This window comes from Pleurodeles waltl, chromosome 6 (assembly GCF_031143425.1).
Source record: "Pleurodeles waltl isolate 20211129_DDA chromosome 6, aPleWal1.hap1.20221129, whole genome shotgun sequence".
Lineage (NCBI taxonomy): Eukaryota > Metazoa > Chordata > Amphibia > Caudata > Salamandridae > Pleurodeles > Pleurodeles waltl.
Window position 1 is genome coordinate 787,379,274 of NC_090445.1, and position 15,709 is coordinate 787,394,982.

Genomic DNA, 15,709 nt, shown 5'->3' on the forward strand with positions numbered 1-15,709 from the left:
ATTGTTTTTAAATAGGGAGAAGCTAAATCTAAGTGGTGTTTATAACACCGGATCAGTAAGAATTGCGAGAAGTGCCTAGTACACATGGGCTAGGGCCTCCAGATGGAGGACTAGCTTCAGAGAGTATCCATTTGCTTGATTAAGGGTGGATGTTTTTCTCTGTATGCCTATGTGCACTGTAACTGGAGTCCAGACTTGTGTATCCGGGGGAAGCCGATTTCAGATGACAATAAAATATTGTGAACTAATAATTCATAACCCTCCAGTAAATGTAAAACTAAAGGATGTTGTATGCTTTTGCTAAGATGAATGCAAACATGAAGGTTTCTGAAAATTACGATTTGAGCACTGTTATTTTTTTAATGTATTAGTTGGAGGGTTTGAGAAGGAGAATTTCTTTATTCTAAATCATCTGTTATAGCAATCCAGGACTGCTTTCCTATTCAGATGTGCTACCTTTCTCTGCTTCTCCAAAGAGGAACAGCTGATGTATTTTTTCATTTGTGCACAGAAGAGCGGTGGATGAGCAATAACTAGGAAAGAACTGTAGGGCATGCGTTGTGATAATGTGTGTAGCTCTCATATTTATAGGGGCATCTATGTCCAATGTCATAATTGTGTGATTATTCTTCTCACCAGGGCTCCTTAGTTCTGAGAGGAGAGGTAGGAGCCCCACCTCCTTTACCAATGTGTTTGCTTTCTTTGGTCTACATGCTCAAAAGTGTGCCTGCTGATATTTGCCAACAAAGGCACTGGTTGGCTTTAGCAGATGGTCCTAGACTTGAGTTTAGTTTGTGGGTACACCTTTCCAGTTCTGTACCTTCAGCCTAGGACCCTAAAGCCCATAAAGTTTACTTTGAACCAGTAAGACCATAGGCAATGCTGTTTGAGTACCAAAACTGACGCCTGGAGGGCTTCACTGACATCTTTGCAAAACAGCCCTTTCACATAACCAACTGGTTGGCTTAAACAATTTATCTGAAATTCAAGGATAGGCTTGTTGTCAGACCAGAACTCCAATTATCGTAAGTCGCCATCTAATGTTTGCGACATTCAATATCACTGTGTGGCATGGTTGGTGGTTATAGACCTCCACACAGCCTATCTTTAAACTTCATATGCTTTTCTTCTGATAGAAATGTTAAATATTTGACAATTTTACACACATCTTGCAATCATACGGATATAGCAGGGATGACAAATAAAAGCATTAACAGTAACAGATTATTGTTAGGTGGTCTTTAGAGCTCACATCTGCCAATTACTTGGCCATTTGTGCTTTTCCTCAGACATGTGTATGGTTTGTTTGCTAATGAGTCATACTTGGGGTTCTCTGTAGAAACACCACTGCCAATACAGTGAGAGTGGTGGTGTGCCACTTGTCATGGCTAACTTTGAAGGTTAAGTCATGTCATGTCATGTTTTCAGGGTTATCTTTGAAGGGTAAGGCAGTATCACCCTTCATCGAACCTGTGTAAGCTGCCTTAATTCGTCTGCTTGTGCTCTTTGTAAACCTCATGTTGTAAGGGGTGTAACTGTACTATCTTTCATGTTCATGGTGTTTGTGTCAATGTGAGATAAATATGTGACTCTATAGTGATGACTGCACTGATCTTAGTGCAAGTCGATTCTAATGTCAGGCTGGAGATTTAATCCTTAACGAAGGGTTTACATTTTTTGCGTAGAGTGATTGGAGTAGATTAGTTTACCTGTAGTTGTGAGCAGCTAAGGCCATCACCATTCTGGTACTCTACCTCACCCAGTGTCGTCTCCCTATTCAGGTGTCTCTATTTTGTTTTACTTTAACACTTAGTGTAATGAACAAGTAAACATTGTTGAACTAGACTTGAAGTTATCCAATTCAAATGTATAGCATACTTGTGAAAGACTTTATAAAAATTATTTCAAACAGTAATAGATTTGCATACTGTAATTTTAGTCCGCGGACTGGTCTCGCCATTAAATGATTCCTCAGGCACGTTAACTTTCATGTAGGTATTAGGAGAGTTCAGCCACCGCGTCTTCTCCCGCTGCTGTTTTTGGGCCAGAAACTTGAGTGGTGAACGAGGAATACCATCTTCTTCAAAAGAAAAGGCAGTCACTGTGGCTGGAATCTCCACATCACTTTTATGACGGGGCTTCTCTTTGGTTAGCTGTTGTCTGTATGCATACCCAGTTCTATAGCCCTGTAAAGTGAAAATACAATTTAAAATGCAGTTCCAATTACCCAGCTAGAGCAAGAATGCCATTCCCTCGAATTCAAAGCAATTAGGAAAAGCTACTCTCCCTTATTAAATCTACTGTTACTCAAGATTACAGCAAACAAATGCTCAAATATTTTGTTTAATTCCCAAACAATCATGGAAAAAGCTTTCACATTTTCAATTTTGCTTCTTTCTCTGTATAAACATTATTCACTTTAATGTATTCATTTTAATATTATTTAATTTTGTAATACAGTCGTGGACCCAGTGAGTAGCCTTCGCAGACCCTAAGGAGTCCACAGACCACAAGTAATAACCACTGCCATAAGCTATGCAGCATCCCAAAGAATACTGCAATTGGATGCTGGGAGAGAGGTAGCAATTCTTGATTATTACTAGGTGAAGACCAGACTACCACTATGTGCTTCTATGGATGCCCAATATCAGGAACTTATGACTGCATGTAGTACTTGTATGGAATAATTTTAGCCGAAATATGCCATCAATGAGTGACTGGAGCGGAAGCTGGGTTGAGAGTGGAGGAAAACAGTAACTTTATGATGCAGTATTCTTTAAAGACGCACTGTCAGCTTGTTCCTAAATTGGAGTAGTGTAGGGGCAGTCCTCATGCATATAGCAACATTGTGCAATATCATGGGTGCATAAATGGAGAAGGCCTCTTGCTTTGTTTTTTTTTCCAATTCATGCACTATACAACACCTTCTTAGCTGCCAATGGAGGCCAGGCGAGGGAGGTAGCCGGTTGGGACTGCTGTGTAGTTGAAGTGAATGGTTGTTAAGGTGGTGAAGGCTGGGAAAAAGAGATAGTGAAAAACCAGTAGGGTGGGGGTGAAGTGGACATTTTTTTCAGGTACTTGAAGAGGAATGAATACTGCATGGAGATGGGATGCAAGAGTAAGAGTGTTTCAATGATACTTCTTGAAGTCACTTTCAGGGAGGAATAGTTTCACTTATTTCAGTAGAGACCGCTGGTACCAGGTAACATGTTCCTTGGAGTGAGATCAGTGTCCAGGGTTAATCCAAGTGATTTGGGATTCTAATCCAACTAGGTTCCTGTCAGGGAGAGATTTCAGACCAGTTGCCACTTATTTTTCTTGGCCCACAGTAGAAATTCTGGCTTAGTCTGGCTGAGAATCAAGTAAGTGCTGAGCAACCAGATCTGGATATAGTGAAGGCAGAGAGGGAGGGCTTTGGGCATCTGGAGCAGAAAAGATTTTCAATTAGAGTTGTGTATCACGGTCATTAACCAGGAACAAAGTGACACCTTTGGGGGGGTTCCGCAGGCAAGAGAGATCTTCTGGGATATGGAGATATGCATGTAAACTGGCGGTGGTGGGATAGGTAGGAGAACAAGTGAAGGACACGGTCAGTGAATCAATTCAACAATAAGAAGTGTGGATGCGTGTGGGATGATTGATAGCAGCAAGGGGAGATGAGATGTCCTTCAATATTAGAAAGCAGAGGACATCTTTAAGTGTGGTGAAAATGGCACTATCTATAAGTTGCAATGTAGCTGTCCCCTTGCTGCAACATTGTCTGAAGCTGGATTGGCAGTCATGTAAGATGGTTTGAGTTAATGTGATCTCGAATTAGTATGATGAACCAATACTTGGGGAGGTCATCAGTGTTTAGACATAGGGTCTGATTATGACCTTGGCGGAGGGAATTACTTCGTCCTAAATGTGACGGATATCCCTTCCACCGTGTTACAAGTTCCGTAGGATACAATGGAACTTGTAATACGGTGGGCGGGATATCCGTCACATTTGGGACGGAGTAATCCCCTCGCCAAGGTCGTAATCAGGCCCTAAGTTTCTTCAAGAGAGGTAGTATCTGGCCTTTCTTAAGTTCTTCTGGGAAGATGACATGATTGAGAGAAGTGTCGACAATGGTGAACAGGGATGAAAAAAGTTACAAACTCGTAACTTCAGTAACTTAGCATTGGTATCTTCCATAGATCCACATGCTTGAATAATTCCCCACTGCTGCGCTCTGAGTTCAATAGTAACATTACAACTGCAATAAGACACAATTTCTAAAGAAATACAAATAAACACATTCACTCAAGCACTCCCTTTACCTCGTTCAAAATTACCCAAATTCCAACAATTAAAGTGAAAGCACACTGACCTCAATTCCCTGAGAGGCCACCATACCTCACATTTTTAAAAGCACAAATATGATGGGATAAAAACAAAAGCCTTTGCCTGAGGAGGAGGCAGGAATCTATGAAAGATATTAACGCTGGAGAACTTAGGTCACCAGTAAGTAACTTTTTCCCACCAGCATTGGATCTTTTATAGATTGACTGACATGCTTGAATCACAGTATCCACATTCACTATGAATATCATAAGTAATAGACAACAATTTCAGACAACATTGATTCAACAGATGAAAGCAGGAAGAGGCTTACCTTAGCAAAATAGACTACAGAGAACTGCATGACCCACAACTGAGTCCTTGTGACCTTTTCACATCGATTTAGCCGTATGCAGTGCTGCAGTTGCCACTAGACAACTTGTGGAATGGGTCAAGACAGGCGTCTTCAGTGGATGATCAGTTCATGACAGCTAGAAACAGCTAAGGCCGTCCACTTAGCCGTACTTTGGTTAGTAACTGTTTTCCCTTTTTTACAGAAGGCCAAAGCTACTGAACATTTCTCCCATTTACTAAAAGTTTTAATTTTGTCACAGTAGAATTACCTTAAATTTTCCAATGAATGAAGAATTATCTCAACAACTGTCAAACCATTTTGGAAAAAAGGCAGGTAAAAGAAGTTCCTTTAAATTAATGTCAGAAGGTACCCTTGGCAAAAAAAATGGATTTGCCATAGACTTCCCCTGTCATTTTGGAAATGTAAATATGGTACCTTTACACCAAATGCTTGGATTTCACTTAATCTTCTGACCAATATTTAGGCAAATATAATGCTGTCTTTTATGTAACATAACTAATATGTGCTCTACATGTGTGATCGAAGGCATGTTCTATGAGTTGCAGAAGGCTTGTATTCAGAGTCCATGCTGAGGGAGGGCGCCTTATCTGTACCATTACCCTGAAAGCTAACTTTGTTTATTTGATGATTCCGGAAGCTACGAGGAAGAAGAGAAGTTTTAACTGCTAAAGTTGCTGTGGTTTGGTACATGATTGCTCTGTAGCCTGATGAGTTATCTAGATAGTAGAACTCCATCTACTTAAAACTCCACGTATGTAGAAGCCATGCTGTTCATTTGAGAGATGTCAAACTATGATACAAAATCTGACCTTTCTCTCGGGAAAGTTGATTCTGTTGGTTAGTTAGATGACTGCGTGCATCTTACAACAGATGGAGATGATTTGTAGACTGATACTGTCAAGGCCAAGCTGGCGCACCAGATGCACTTTACAAGGTTATTTTGTCATCTTTCTTAATAACATGGGGAACAAAGGGAAACGTAAAAAAAATAAGCAATATTCTCTAACCACACATCAACCAAGGGGTGCAAAACTCCATTTGCAAAGAAGCAGCAATATTTGTTGTGTAGAACAAGAAGTAAATCCAGTGCCTGATTTCCCCAACACTGAAAGATGATCTTTGTTAAATTCCTACTTGTGGTTTAAATTTGCTGTTCTTCTGTGTGCATCCGCTTGTGTGTTGTCTACTCCTGACATGACTGGTGACAATGAAATGCTGATACTTAAGGCCAAGTTCCTCTGACCTTGATTCTCTTCAGAGAAAGGTGGCAATATTGTTGCAGCCCGTTTGTTTATATAGTATGTCCTCAAAAGAAGTAAAGAATAACAATTTTGGAAGAAAAGGCTGAAGACCTTGTCTGACAGCTTTGAACCCCAAAATGTTTATGGGAAGTAGTTGTTCCTTCTCATACCTACAGCCTCTGAATTCCACGTCTTATAATTAGCTCCTCATCTTTCTAAACATGTGCCTGTTGTCATAAAAAATAGCGCAGTAAACACAACTCTAACACACGATTCATAAAAGGTAGAGACTTGCCAGAGACAACATAAGTACCTTTTGTCACATCATAGAGAAGGCAAAACAATCATTACCGGTAGCAGCAATCGCACTGGATACCGAAAAGACTTTTGATAAGGTCTACTGGCCTTTTCTTCATGCTGCCATCAAAGCACACAACCCAGGTGAATCCTTCATTAACATGATCAAAGCCCTGCACACCAGCCCTAAAGCGAATATTAGGATAAATGTAGAATATCCTCATCCTTCAAATTACACGGAGGCCCCAGACAGGGACGCACCCTCTCCCCACTCCTTTTCCTACTCACCATCAATCCGCTACTCACACTAATAAATGTCACCCCAGATATTAAAGGGTTCCAAATCATACAAAACTGCACCATAGGCAGGCGCCCCTCATCTTTACTGAGAATGCCGAGAATGCAATTTCCTCTTTAACCACTATCAGTAATGACTTCCCCAAGGTTTCCAGATGCACCTTAAACATAGATAAAACTGATGATTCCGTTTTAAACCCATTATGTTTTTCTGCACATCTTGGGAACTTTGGGTATGTATGGCAACCAAGACAACTTAAATATCTGGGGATTTAGTTAGCCAAAGATCTAACAGAAACAGTACAACTCAATGAACCTAAGACCATCAGAAAAAGTCAAAAACCTACTGACCTATTGGTCACCTAAACACATTCCCTGGTGGGGCAGACTTCAAACACTAAAGATGATGATTAACCCATCGTACATTTTACCTCTTCCATGCTCCCGTTAAGACTCTCACCTTCCTTCTTCCATACTATAGATAAAACAACATCAAATATTCTCTGGAATTGTAAGAGGGCTAGGATCTCTTACAAAGTTCTGAGACGTAATCTTGTTAAAGGAGGCGTCGCCTACCAAACTGGAATCCCTAACAATCAGCTATTTTGGCACAAGAGGGAGCCTTCTGGTTATCAGAACCAGCGGATCCCTCCCCACCCCTGTTGGCTTGAGACTGAACACACCCTCTCCTCCCCCTCCACTATTAGCTACTATGTTAATATTTAAACCCATGCACTCTCAATATATCCTTTGGGACACTTTGAATGCAATAAAACTCATCGATAAACACATGCTGATTCCTATACATAACTCCACATTAGTATCATTATGGCATAACTCCTAAACTAAATTGGATACTTCAGAAACTCTGGCCTATTCTTGGGCCTCTAAGGGTATCAAATTGATCGCAAAGAGGAACCATGTCTCTTTGCTGACCGTACAAATCGACAAAACCTCCCTGAGCTGGACTTTTATGGTTTCCTACAAAGTCAAAGTGAAACTATATAAGCTTCCTTACGCCAAGGAAGCTTCTATCCCCACACCCGTGAAGGCTTGGCTTTCTTCTGGACACGTGGCCTCATAAATTTACAAAACCATAGCCTTCCCGCACAAGCCATCTAAACTAACTCTAGTTAAATGGTCGAATCACCTAAATCCCACCTAAGCTGCCACCCTATTGCAGGACAATTGGCTAGGAATTGGCAAAAATGCCCTCCATAACTAAACAGCTCAGATACCAATTCTCTCACTTCTAAGATATCGAACAAAATCTGGTGTTCACTGGGCCTAGTTATAAAACGGAATGAAAGATTAAACGAAGGACTCCTGTAGACTTACCATACTTACAAGCAGCCCTTGTTTCTCTTGCCTATGACTCCCCACAATGCCCCCCACTTCCCTCCTCCTCCATCCCCCATCACCAGAGTTGCGTTCACCCGGGATACATACATACATACATTGGAGCAAACAAGCATTGACAAAGCTAAATCTGGTCTTTGGGATCTGTTGGCTTTACCAATGGTCTTTACCCCTGCTGTGCAGCATCTCAGACGCTGGGCAGCATAGCTAAAGAAAACAAACAAAAGGTGCTATGAGGCAACCCTAGGTCATTTTGTAGGCACACCCACCACTCATGTGCATGCCTACAAAATAATGTAAGCATTTTTTTTTTTAAAGAGTTGTATCAGTAAATAAACAAAACTTAGCGCAAAAGTATTTTTTAAGGCACTTGAGGGGGAGGTGTCAAAGGATTGATGTGGGAAACACCAGTAAAGGCATGAGTGAGGTGGAAGCAACATGGAAGGCATGTGTGGGCAGGGGGTAGCAACATGGAGGGCAGGGAAAATGGCTAAAAGTGGAACGTGGAGTGGGCAGGGTAGAACCACATGGGCAAGAAAGCAACCTAGGGGAGAGTACACCAGGAAAGTGCACCATGGAGTGGGTGGGGGTGTTGCACAGGCATGACAGAGGCAGGGAGAGAGAGAAGTACACAAGGAAGAAGGAAGGAAAAACATCTATTCACAAGGAGTGATTAACTGAAAAGAAAGAAGTCGAGCTTGAACAGCAAGCAGTGGTAGGACACAGGTAATGCATCCATACTCTAGGGCAGGAAATATGCAAGAAGAGGAAGGAAAGCCCACAGAAGCTAACAAATAAAACACAAGGAAATGAAAGTGACAAAGTCAACCAGTGATAAGCAATGGACAGAGTAAGCCCACTGTAAGCTGACAATAGATCTTGTTGTCAACAGACAGGTGACTGTCTGGTAGGCGAGACCTAAAAATGGTATGGAAATGTGGATTTCTGGTCAGAGAGAGTGGATCCATGACAGTGCCACTCGAAAGTACATTTTTATTTAATTGTTTTTTTTCTGCGCCTTCCTTTGGGAAGGTGTGACAAAATGCATGATGAAGAAAACCATATGTCAATTCAACATGCAACACTTAGCTGTTTTAGCTGTTCGCTCTTGGCCAAAACCATTTTTCGGTCCTTACATGAGTCTACACTCCTCTTTGCTCCCCCAAGCCCTTCTCTATATCACAACAGTGGCTGTGGACAAAGGTCCAGCAGGACTGGCTTGCTTCAGCCTCAAGTTGTATTCCAGAGGAACGGTGAGGGTATGTAAGGGGTAAATAATAGCTAAGGCGAGTAGGGACCGGGAAAGGGGGTTGAGGTTAAGCACAGAGGATCCGCAAATACGTTTTCAGGAGCTTTTGTTCTTCAGCTGTAATGTTACAGCACAGGACACCTGCGGGTCGGCATACTTTCAAGCAAAATCAACAGCTAATACTGACAAAATACCACCAATTACTGATTTTACCTTTGTACACTTACAAGGTTATCCAGCATACGCATGAGTCCCTCAAACTCCAGCTCACCCACTTTCCATTTTTGCTGAGAAGCCATATTAACGCCTCCTCCTCCAGACGCTGCTAGATTGTGTGTGACAGATTTGTACTTCTCAAAGTCAAGCATGAGAAGATTGTCAATTCCACCAGCACCAGACAAGGCATGAACCTGAAATATATAAAAACAACAAACACTGTGAACATGTCTACGGAAAATAAGAATAATAAAATAAAGATTACAAATGGTCTCACCTTATATCCTCCATGCTATGAGGTACAAAGAACAGATCAAGATCATTACTGTGTGTACAAAATGGGAGCAATCATACATGTTTCAGTCACACACCCTAATGAAAAGTACAATCGAAATACAATGTATTTTGTACAGAGAGATGTAGCTTCCCACTTCTGAGTGCCCCTCCATCTTTACAGTGACCAGGGTACCCACTATGCTTCTCTGAAGTTCAAAGAATATGCAAGACTTTAGGGATACATTTCCACTGTGCTTAGCACCCTGAGTCAGAAGCAAAGGTAGAATGTACTAACTCCACAATTAAGAACATGAAACCTAATATACACCATATTCACTGAGAAACAACTGAAATTGCCGGATGCTCTCCCCCTGGCACCGTGATCCATCTGAGCCACTCATTCCCAGAACAAAAACAGCGACCCTTTAAAATAGTGATGTGCAGATCCACAATGCTCCATTCTAAACCACAAGTGTTGACTCTCTCTCTGAACCCTGAACTGAATGACAATATGTTTTTCGAATACTGTAAACAATTGATTGGCTGACTCTGTTTCCATTCACAGAGGCTTCCTGCCTGAGTGCCCAACTGACATATGCTCAACCTAACATGAGGTTGTTGGGTGTATGAGAAAATCCATCAACATAAGTCTGCTCTACAGCGTCACTGGAGGGGACTCCATCAGGTCCTACTAATCCCCAAAACCAAGATGATGTGCTGAGGGCTCCCCATCTGGAGCCACACTAGTTGCTGCAAGCATGCACCGGGACGTTCTGACAACCACTAGGTTGCTCCTGCTGTGCATCATGTCTCCCGCACATCACATGGTTCACAACCTGCTACTTTGCATTAAGCTGCTCTGACATAAAAGTGAAGAATTTGCCATCTGGAATTAGTTGACCACAAGATGCAGTCACCTCTTCTTATTGCTACCCCCGAAGTGATCCCCAAACCGGGTCCCCCTTTGCCCACCCCAGGATCCACAGTTTCATAAAGAACACTTATCTACACCTGTTGGATGGTTACCAACAGGGTTTGAACTTCTTCCTGTCTTCCCTCTGGATTTGCAACTCAACTGCCCACTGACTTGCAAGGGGATCGGCCAATGATTCCTGTACCCATTAGCAAAAGAACCAAGAAAAAAACAAAGAAAAACCCCACTTGCTTAGATCTGTACTTCATTGGGAACCACAGAGACTAGTATCTGACTTTCCCCAAACACATCCTAATGGAACACCCTGGCCTCCACAATCCTGAATGAATGAATGATCAGGACATATAGACCTGACAGTTCATCTTGCTCACTCTGTCTATGGAATCGTCAACCATTACACCCAGACCCCTCCTAATCCATCCCAATGTGCCCCTCCCTACAATTCTTTGTTTTGTAAAACAGCACCTGTTCCTTTAATGAGCAAAAAGGTTTCCCATTTGTAATTGTAAAAAAATGGAGGTCTGCTGATGACTGGAGCATCGTGCAAGAGGCAGCATTGTGATGGCAACTAAAGAGTGGTCCAAGTTGCATTACAGGGACAAACGAAGCCCTGACCTATAAGCACCTGAGCATCACTTTGGAGATGGGCAAACCTGTGACTGAACTGGCTTCTTTCCCACATCATAGAAATGGAAGGGAATTGGTGGGGCACACGGTATTGCTAGTATGGTTATCACCACATCCACCCTGAGCAGTATTCTCAGGCATTAAATGATCTGGACTTCTAAGTATCTAAATCCTTACCTGCCTTCACTTCTGCCCCACATCCTGCATTCAAAGTCAAGTGTGGCAATTATCTCTTTTAGAAACCTTACACCTATAGAAATCTTGTACACAAACACACAAACATTTCAAACCCCTGGAACTACATTGCAATGAGAGCAACACCACATCTGAACTGCTTCATGTACATCAATTTGGCCACCTTGTCTGCATGTGTGTCAGAACTGGTTCTAGAATAGGAGAACATGGGGTACCAAAAGAACTTTCCCCCTGCTTAATAAAAGCTCTGTGAACCCACCACCTCAAAGGAGGAATTCTTTCAAAATGTATAATCATAATACATCCTTTCGCTAATATCAATGTGGAACAATGTCATAGAAAATGGATTAGACCAAAGAACGTGTAAGTCTCATATAGCGATCAATAGATTCCTCCCAAGTGACACACTGCCAATTGGTGTCTAAGTCAAAGAGGAATTCCATGATGGGTTTAGAGGGTGAATCAAGTAAGCAGCAAGAATTAAGAATTAGTCCTATGGTATAGCGGGCAATGCACTGTTGGACTTACAAATGAACGCTGACCCATTCACCATCAAAGCCTGGGACAGAACAGTAATTCTACTTAACTGGCAAATCAGAAAGAGACTGTTACCCTGAAAGCTGCACGGAGAGTAAAGAGGAGGACCTAACACCAGGCAATATTATTGACTCCACATTACCAGATCTTGGTAATGCAGTTAGCTGGGCCCAAAGATCCAGACGCAGTGATAATCATGTCCGTTAATTTCAGCACAATAAAAATATGAGTATGCAACCTTCTCAGGCAAATCGCCTTCTCTTGCCATGATTATTAAACTTAACATTATTCATCAAGAAGAACCAACAGGTAGTTTCTGATGCTTGTCTCAAGTCAGGAAACCTCAGGCAGCACTTCAAAATGACAAACAATGTCCGAGATCAGCTGCCGGGCACCTGAGTTTGAAGAATGAGTCACAGAAGTAGACAGATCACCTGCTGCCAACCCATCACGATAGATCAGTGATGAGATGCATGGAACTCACACCAAACTTAAGAATCTCAAAATGCATCAAATGGGCTCCAATTTTAGGTGCTTTGGTAAATGCAGTGTATACATTAATTCTGACATTCTTAAACCAGAATTTGATCACTGAATCTCTAGAACCTGTATCTTGTAATCTCACCTGCACTTCACACGCAAGCTGAGCATTGAAAATGTAGTGAAAAGCTTCCTCTAGTGTTTCTCCTAGTGCTACCACTCCATGGTTCCGCAACACCAGCACCTACCAAAGCAAGAATGTTGTTGTTGAGGATGCATAAAAGTACGAATTAATTTAATTAGATGTACAATACAATAAATGAACAAAATCTACATGGAATTTTTAAACTGAAGTAGGGAAGATAAGGTACCTTGCAACTTGGTCCCAAAACCTTTTGTAGTTGAATTCTCTCTTCCTGTTCGTCAAGACAACCCTGGTAATTGTAGTAGGCAATATCTCCCAGAATCATGGCTTCCTGGGATATTGGTAAAATACCACACTTCATCGAAGAAACCTGTTGCAACAAAAAAATACGTTAAAACATTATGAACTACTGAATATTTGAGCATATAACAATGCGCACCAAAGGTTAACAGTGATTTATAGATTCTCTCCTTGGCCACCTGCTCTCCACCACCCCAATCCTTCCAGCATTATCGATTTGATTCCAAAGTACCAAAAACCTTTACAAGGTTTTTAAAGACAAATACTTACTTAAAAAAACACTCAATCAGCACAGCATAAAACCTACTAAATCTTGATTTAATGACGCAAATATGAAAAAAAAGAATATTTCAATATCATCTCATGGAATTGAACTCTCAAGTCCACATTGGCTGTAACTTCTTTTGCCTAAAGTATACCAAAGATTGAGGGGCGCAGGAGGCAAGTAACTAGTTTAGTTCTGCCATAAACAATAATGAACAATACACAAATTCCCCACATGATATTAAACTTTAAAATTGAAATTTAAAAGTTTCCTCAGTAGGATTTTAATTTAGTACTGTGTTTTATGCTGTGGTTAGTTGAGTCGATGTATGATTCATCCATTAAAACATTAGCAGATTCTTTTTGGCAACCAGTTTCTTACACTTACCACTGCAAAGAATGTGGCTGGCTCTGAGCCTTTTCTAGATCCTTAACCAATTACCGATCTTGAATGACTGCTAGGTGTCCCATAGATTGCCTCTAGGCATGCTTTTGCTTTTCTCAAAAAGAACTTTCAAAGTTTCATTACCTTCATTCCCAAAACTGCTGCACCAGCATACTGTGGCCCCTGTATGGTATATCAAAGCACTTACCAAAAGACCACAAGGTTTTCCCGTGCCACTACTATTTGCAGTCTGTAACCGTGCACGTCCTGGTGGCTTCTACAGTGGAACAAACTGTTCACTTGGAAGCAGCCACACAAATATCAAAGTGAATCTGCATGTGCGGTGAAGTAGTGCAAACTGGCAAGGAACATCTCTGCATGCACATCTTCCAGATGCCCTCCTGGTGAGCCATAATAAATGCAGTCACCCTGCCGAGCGGTACATCCCCATGCAGTGTCAGTGCGTATATGCTTACTTACTGCAGTGGCTTTTGGCCTAGTAACAAAGTGGCACAATGAAGCTGATCCAATGACAACAGCTTTGTTCTGCCACAAGGCATCATTTTGCATGAGATCTATTTGCAGCAAGCACCCACACCAAAACCACGCCCAGACCTAAGTGTAGCAAATAAGATAATATGGCTTACCATGGGGAGTTTTCACAATTCTTCTCAATTATATCTGTGGTAACAAAGATGATGGCCCTGATAGGGCAAATCACAAACTTAGTTTAACACCCAAGTGGAACACCTCAGACAGTGTATGAAACCAAACTCCAAAATATAAGAGACATGGCTAGTGTTCTTGTTTAAAGAATCATGGCTCTCTAAAACTGAGGTCTTAACCACATTTAGGAAAAAAGGAAAACAGGTTTATGGGAGCTGCTAAATGATGTTCACATAAAACTGATCAAGCTAACAGTGCTGGGGCAAGTGCCATGTGGTGTGAATCGCTTTAACTAGAGTTAAATTGTGAGGGTCAGCTGGGAAGGAATACACTCCATGTTCACAACTGATAGGCAGGACGTACAGCCCTCAATAGTGCAGGATTCGCCAGCAACTGGTGATCCCAAAAAAAGAGGGAGGGGAAAAACTTGAATAGCATGGGCAACGACCAACAGGGCAAGTAGATTCTGTCTTTAAAGGTCATACACTACAAAAAGCCCCAGGGCTAACCTTGATCAGGAAGCATACCTGGAGAAAACAGAAGGGCCAATTGGTCAGGGCCGGTTTGGCCACATAAAGAAAAGGCCAAGGTGAGGTTGATTTTGGGGAAGGAAACAGCAATAGCCTAGAACCATGAGAGGGCCCAGGTAGAGCAGTCACTTTGGCATGTTCTACTTTAAAGCAAAGTCACCTATCCACTGCAAGAAGAAAGTATCTCAAATTATATCAACCAGCTACCATATTACTTGACACTAGGTTTAGGATGGTAAGCTCATACTCAATGCATCAATGCGCAAATCAGGCATTGCAAACAGTTTTGGTAGAGGAACTTAATCTAAAGTCTTTTGTTGCAGAACTAGGAGCAGAAGACTCTAGTTAAAAAAAAAAATCTGCCACACCACCACTTTCGGTGGATTTCATTATAATGCAGGAAAAAAGGAAGCTGATGAATGCATTCTAAGCAAACAAGAAAAGGATTGTTACCTACCCTGTGCGCATCTGTTCATGGCATGTAGTGCTGTAGATTCACATGCTGTGCATACTCCTGCCATGTAGTGTTGGGTCTGGATGTGTGCAAGTTGTTTTTCTTCTAAGAAGTCTCGAGTCACAAGGTAAAGAGACTCCTCCTCTCGGTGATCTTGTGCATGGACATTGACTACATTGTTAGATTGTTTTCCTGCAGTCTAGTGAGAATGGAGTGTGAGCAAATGTTAGGAAAGAGATGACCGTGCATATGAGATTATAGGAACGGTAATGCAACGGCCACAGGTGTCCGGGGAGGACGGCATGTGAATCTACAGCAGTACATGCCACGAACAGATGCTAACAGGTTAAGTAAAATAATCTGTTCAATGGCATGTGTGGCTGTAGATATACATGCCCTGCATGCCCTCTAGAAAGTGATGGCTAACCTGTGGGTGTTGCAATTGTTTGGAAAAAGTGTAATTAGCACTGCCTGTTGTACATTTACTTGCTGACGTGCTAAAACAGCCACACAGCAATGTTTAATAAAGGAGTGTGGAGTTGACCATGTAGTTGCTTCACAGATTTCAGCTCAGCT

The 15,709-nt window shown here is 41.7% G+C and overlaps 1 protein-coding gene across 13 annotated transcripts in view; it reads right to left on the bottom strand.

Annotated features, from left to right (window-relative positions):
- The window catches only part of ADD3 (adducin 3), a 300,537-nt gene that overhangs the window by 56,423 nt on the left and 228,405 nt on the right, over positions 1–15,709 (bottom strand). For all 13 annotated transcript variants that reach the window (XM_069239417.1, XM_069239425.1, XM_069239424.1 and 10 more), the window contains 4 exons: positions 12,761–12,904; positions 12,535–12,633; positions 9,352–9,534; positions 1,929–2,186 (listed from right to left, as the gene is read on the bottom strand). In XM_069239417.1, coding sequence (XP_069095518.1) covers positions 1,929–2,186; positions 9,352–9,534; positions 12,535–12,633; positions 12,761–12,904 — 684 coding nt within the window. The remainder of the gene's footprint in view (positions 1–1,928; positions 2,187–9,351; positions 9,535–12,534; positions 12,634–12,760; positions 12,905–15,709) is intronic.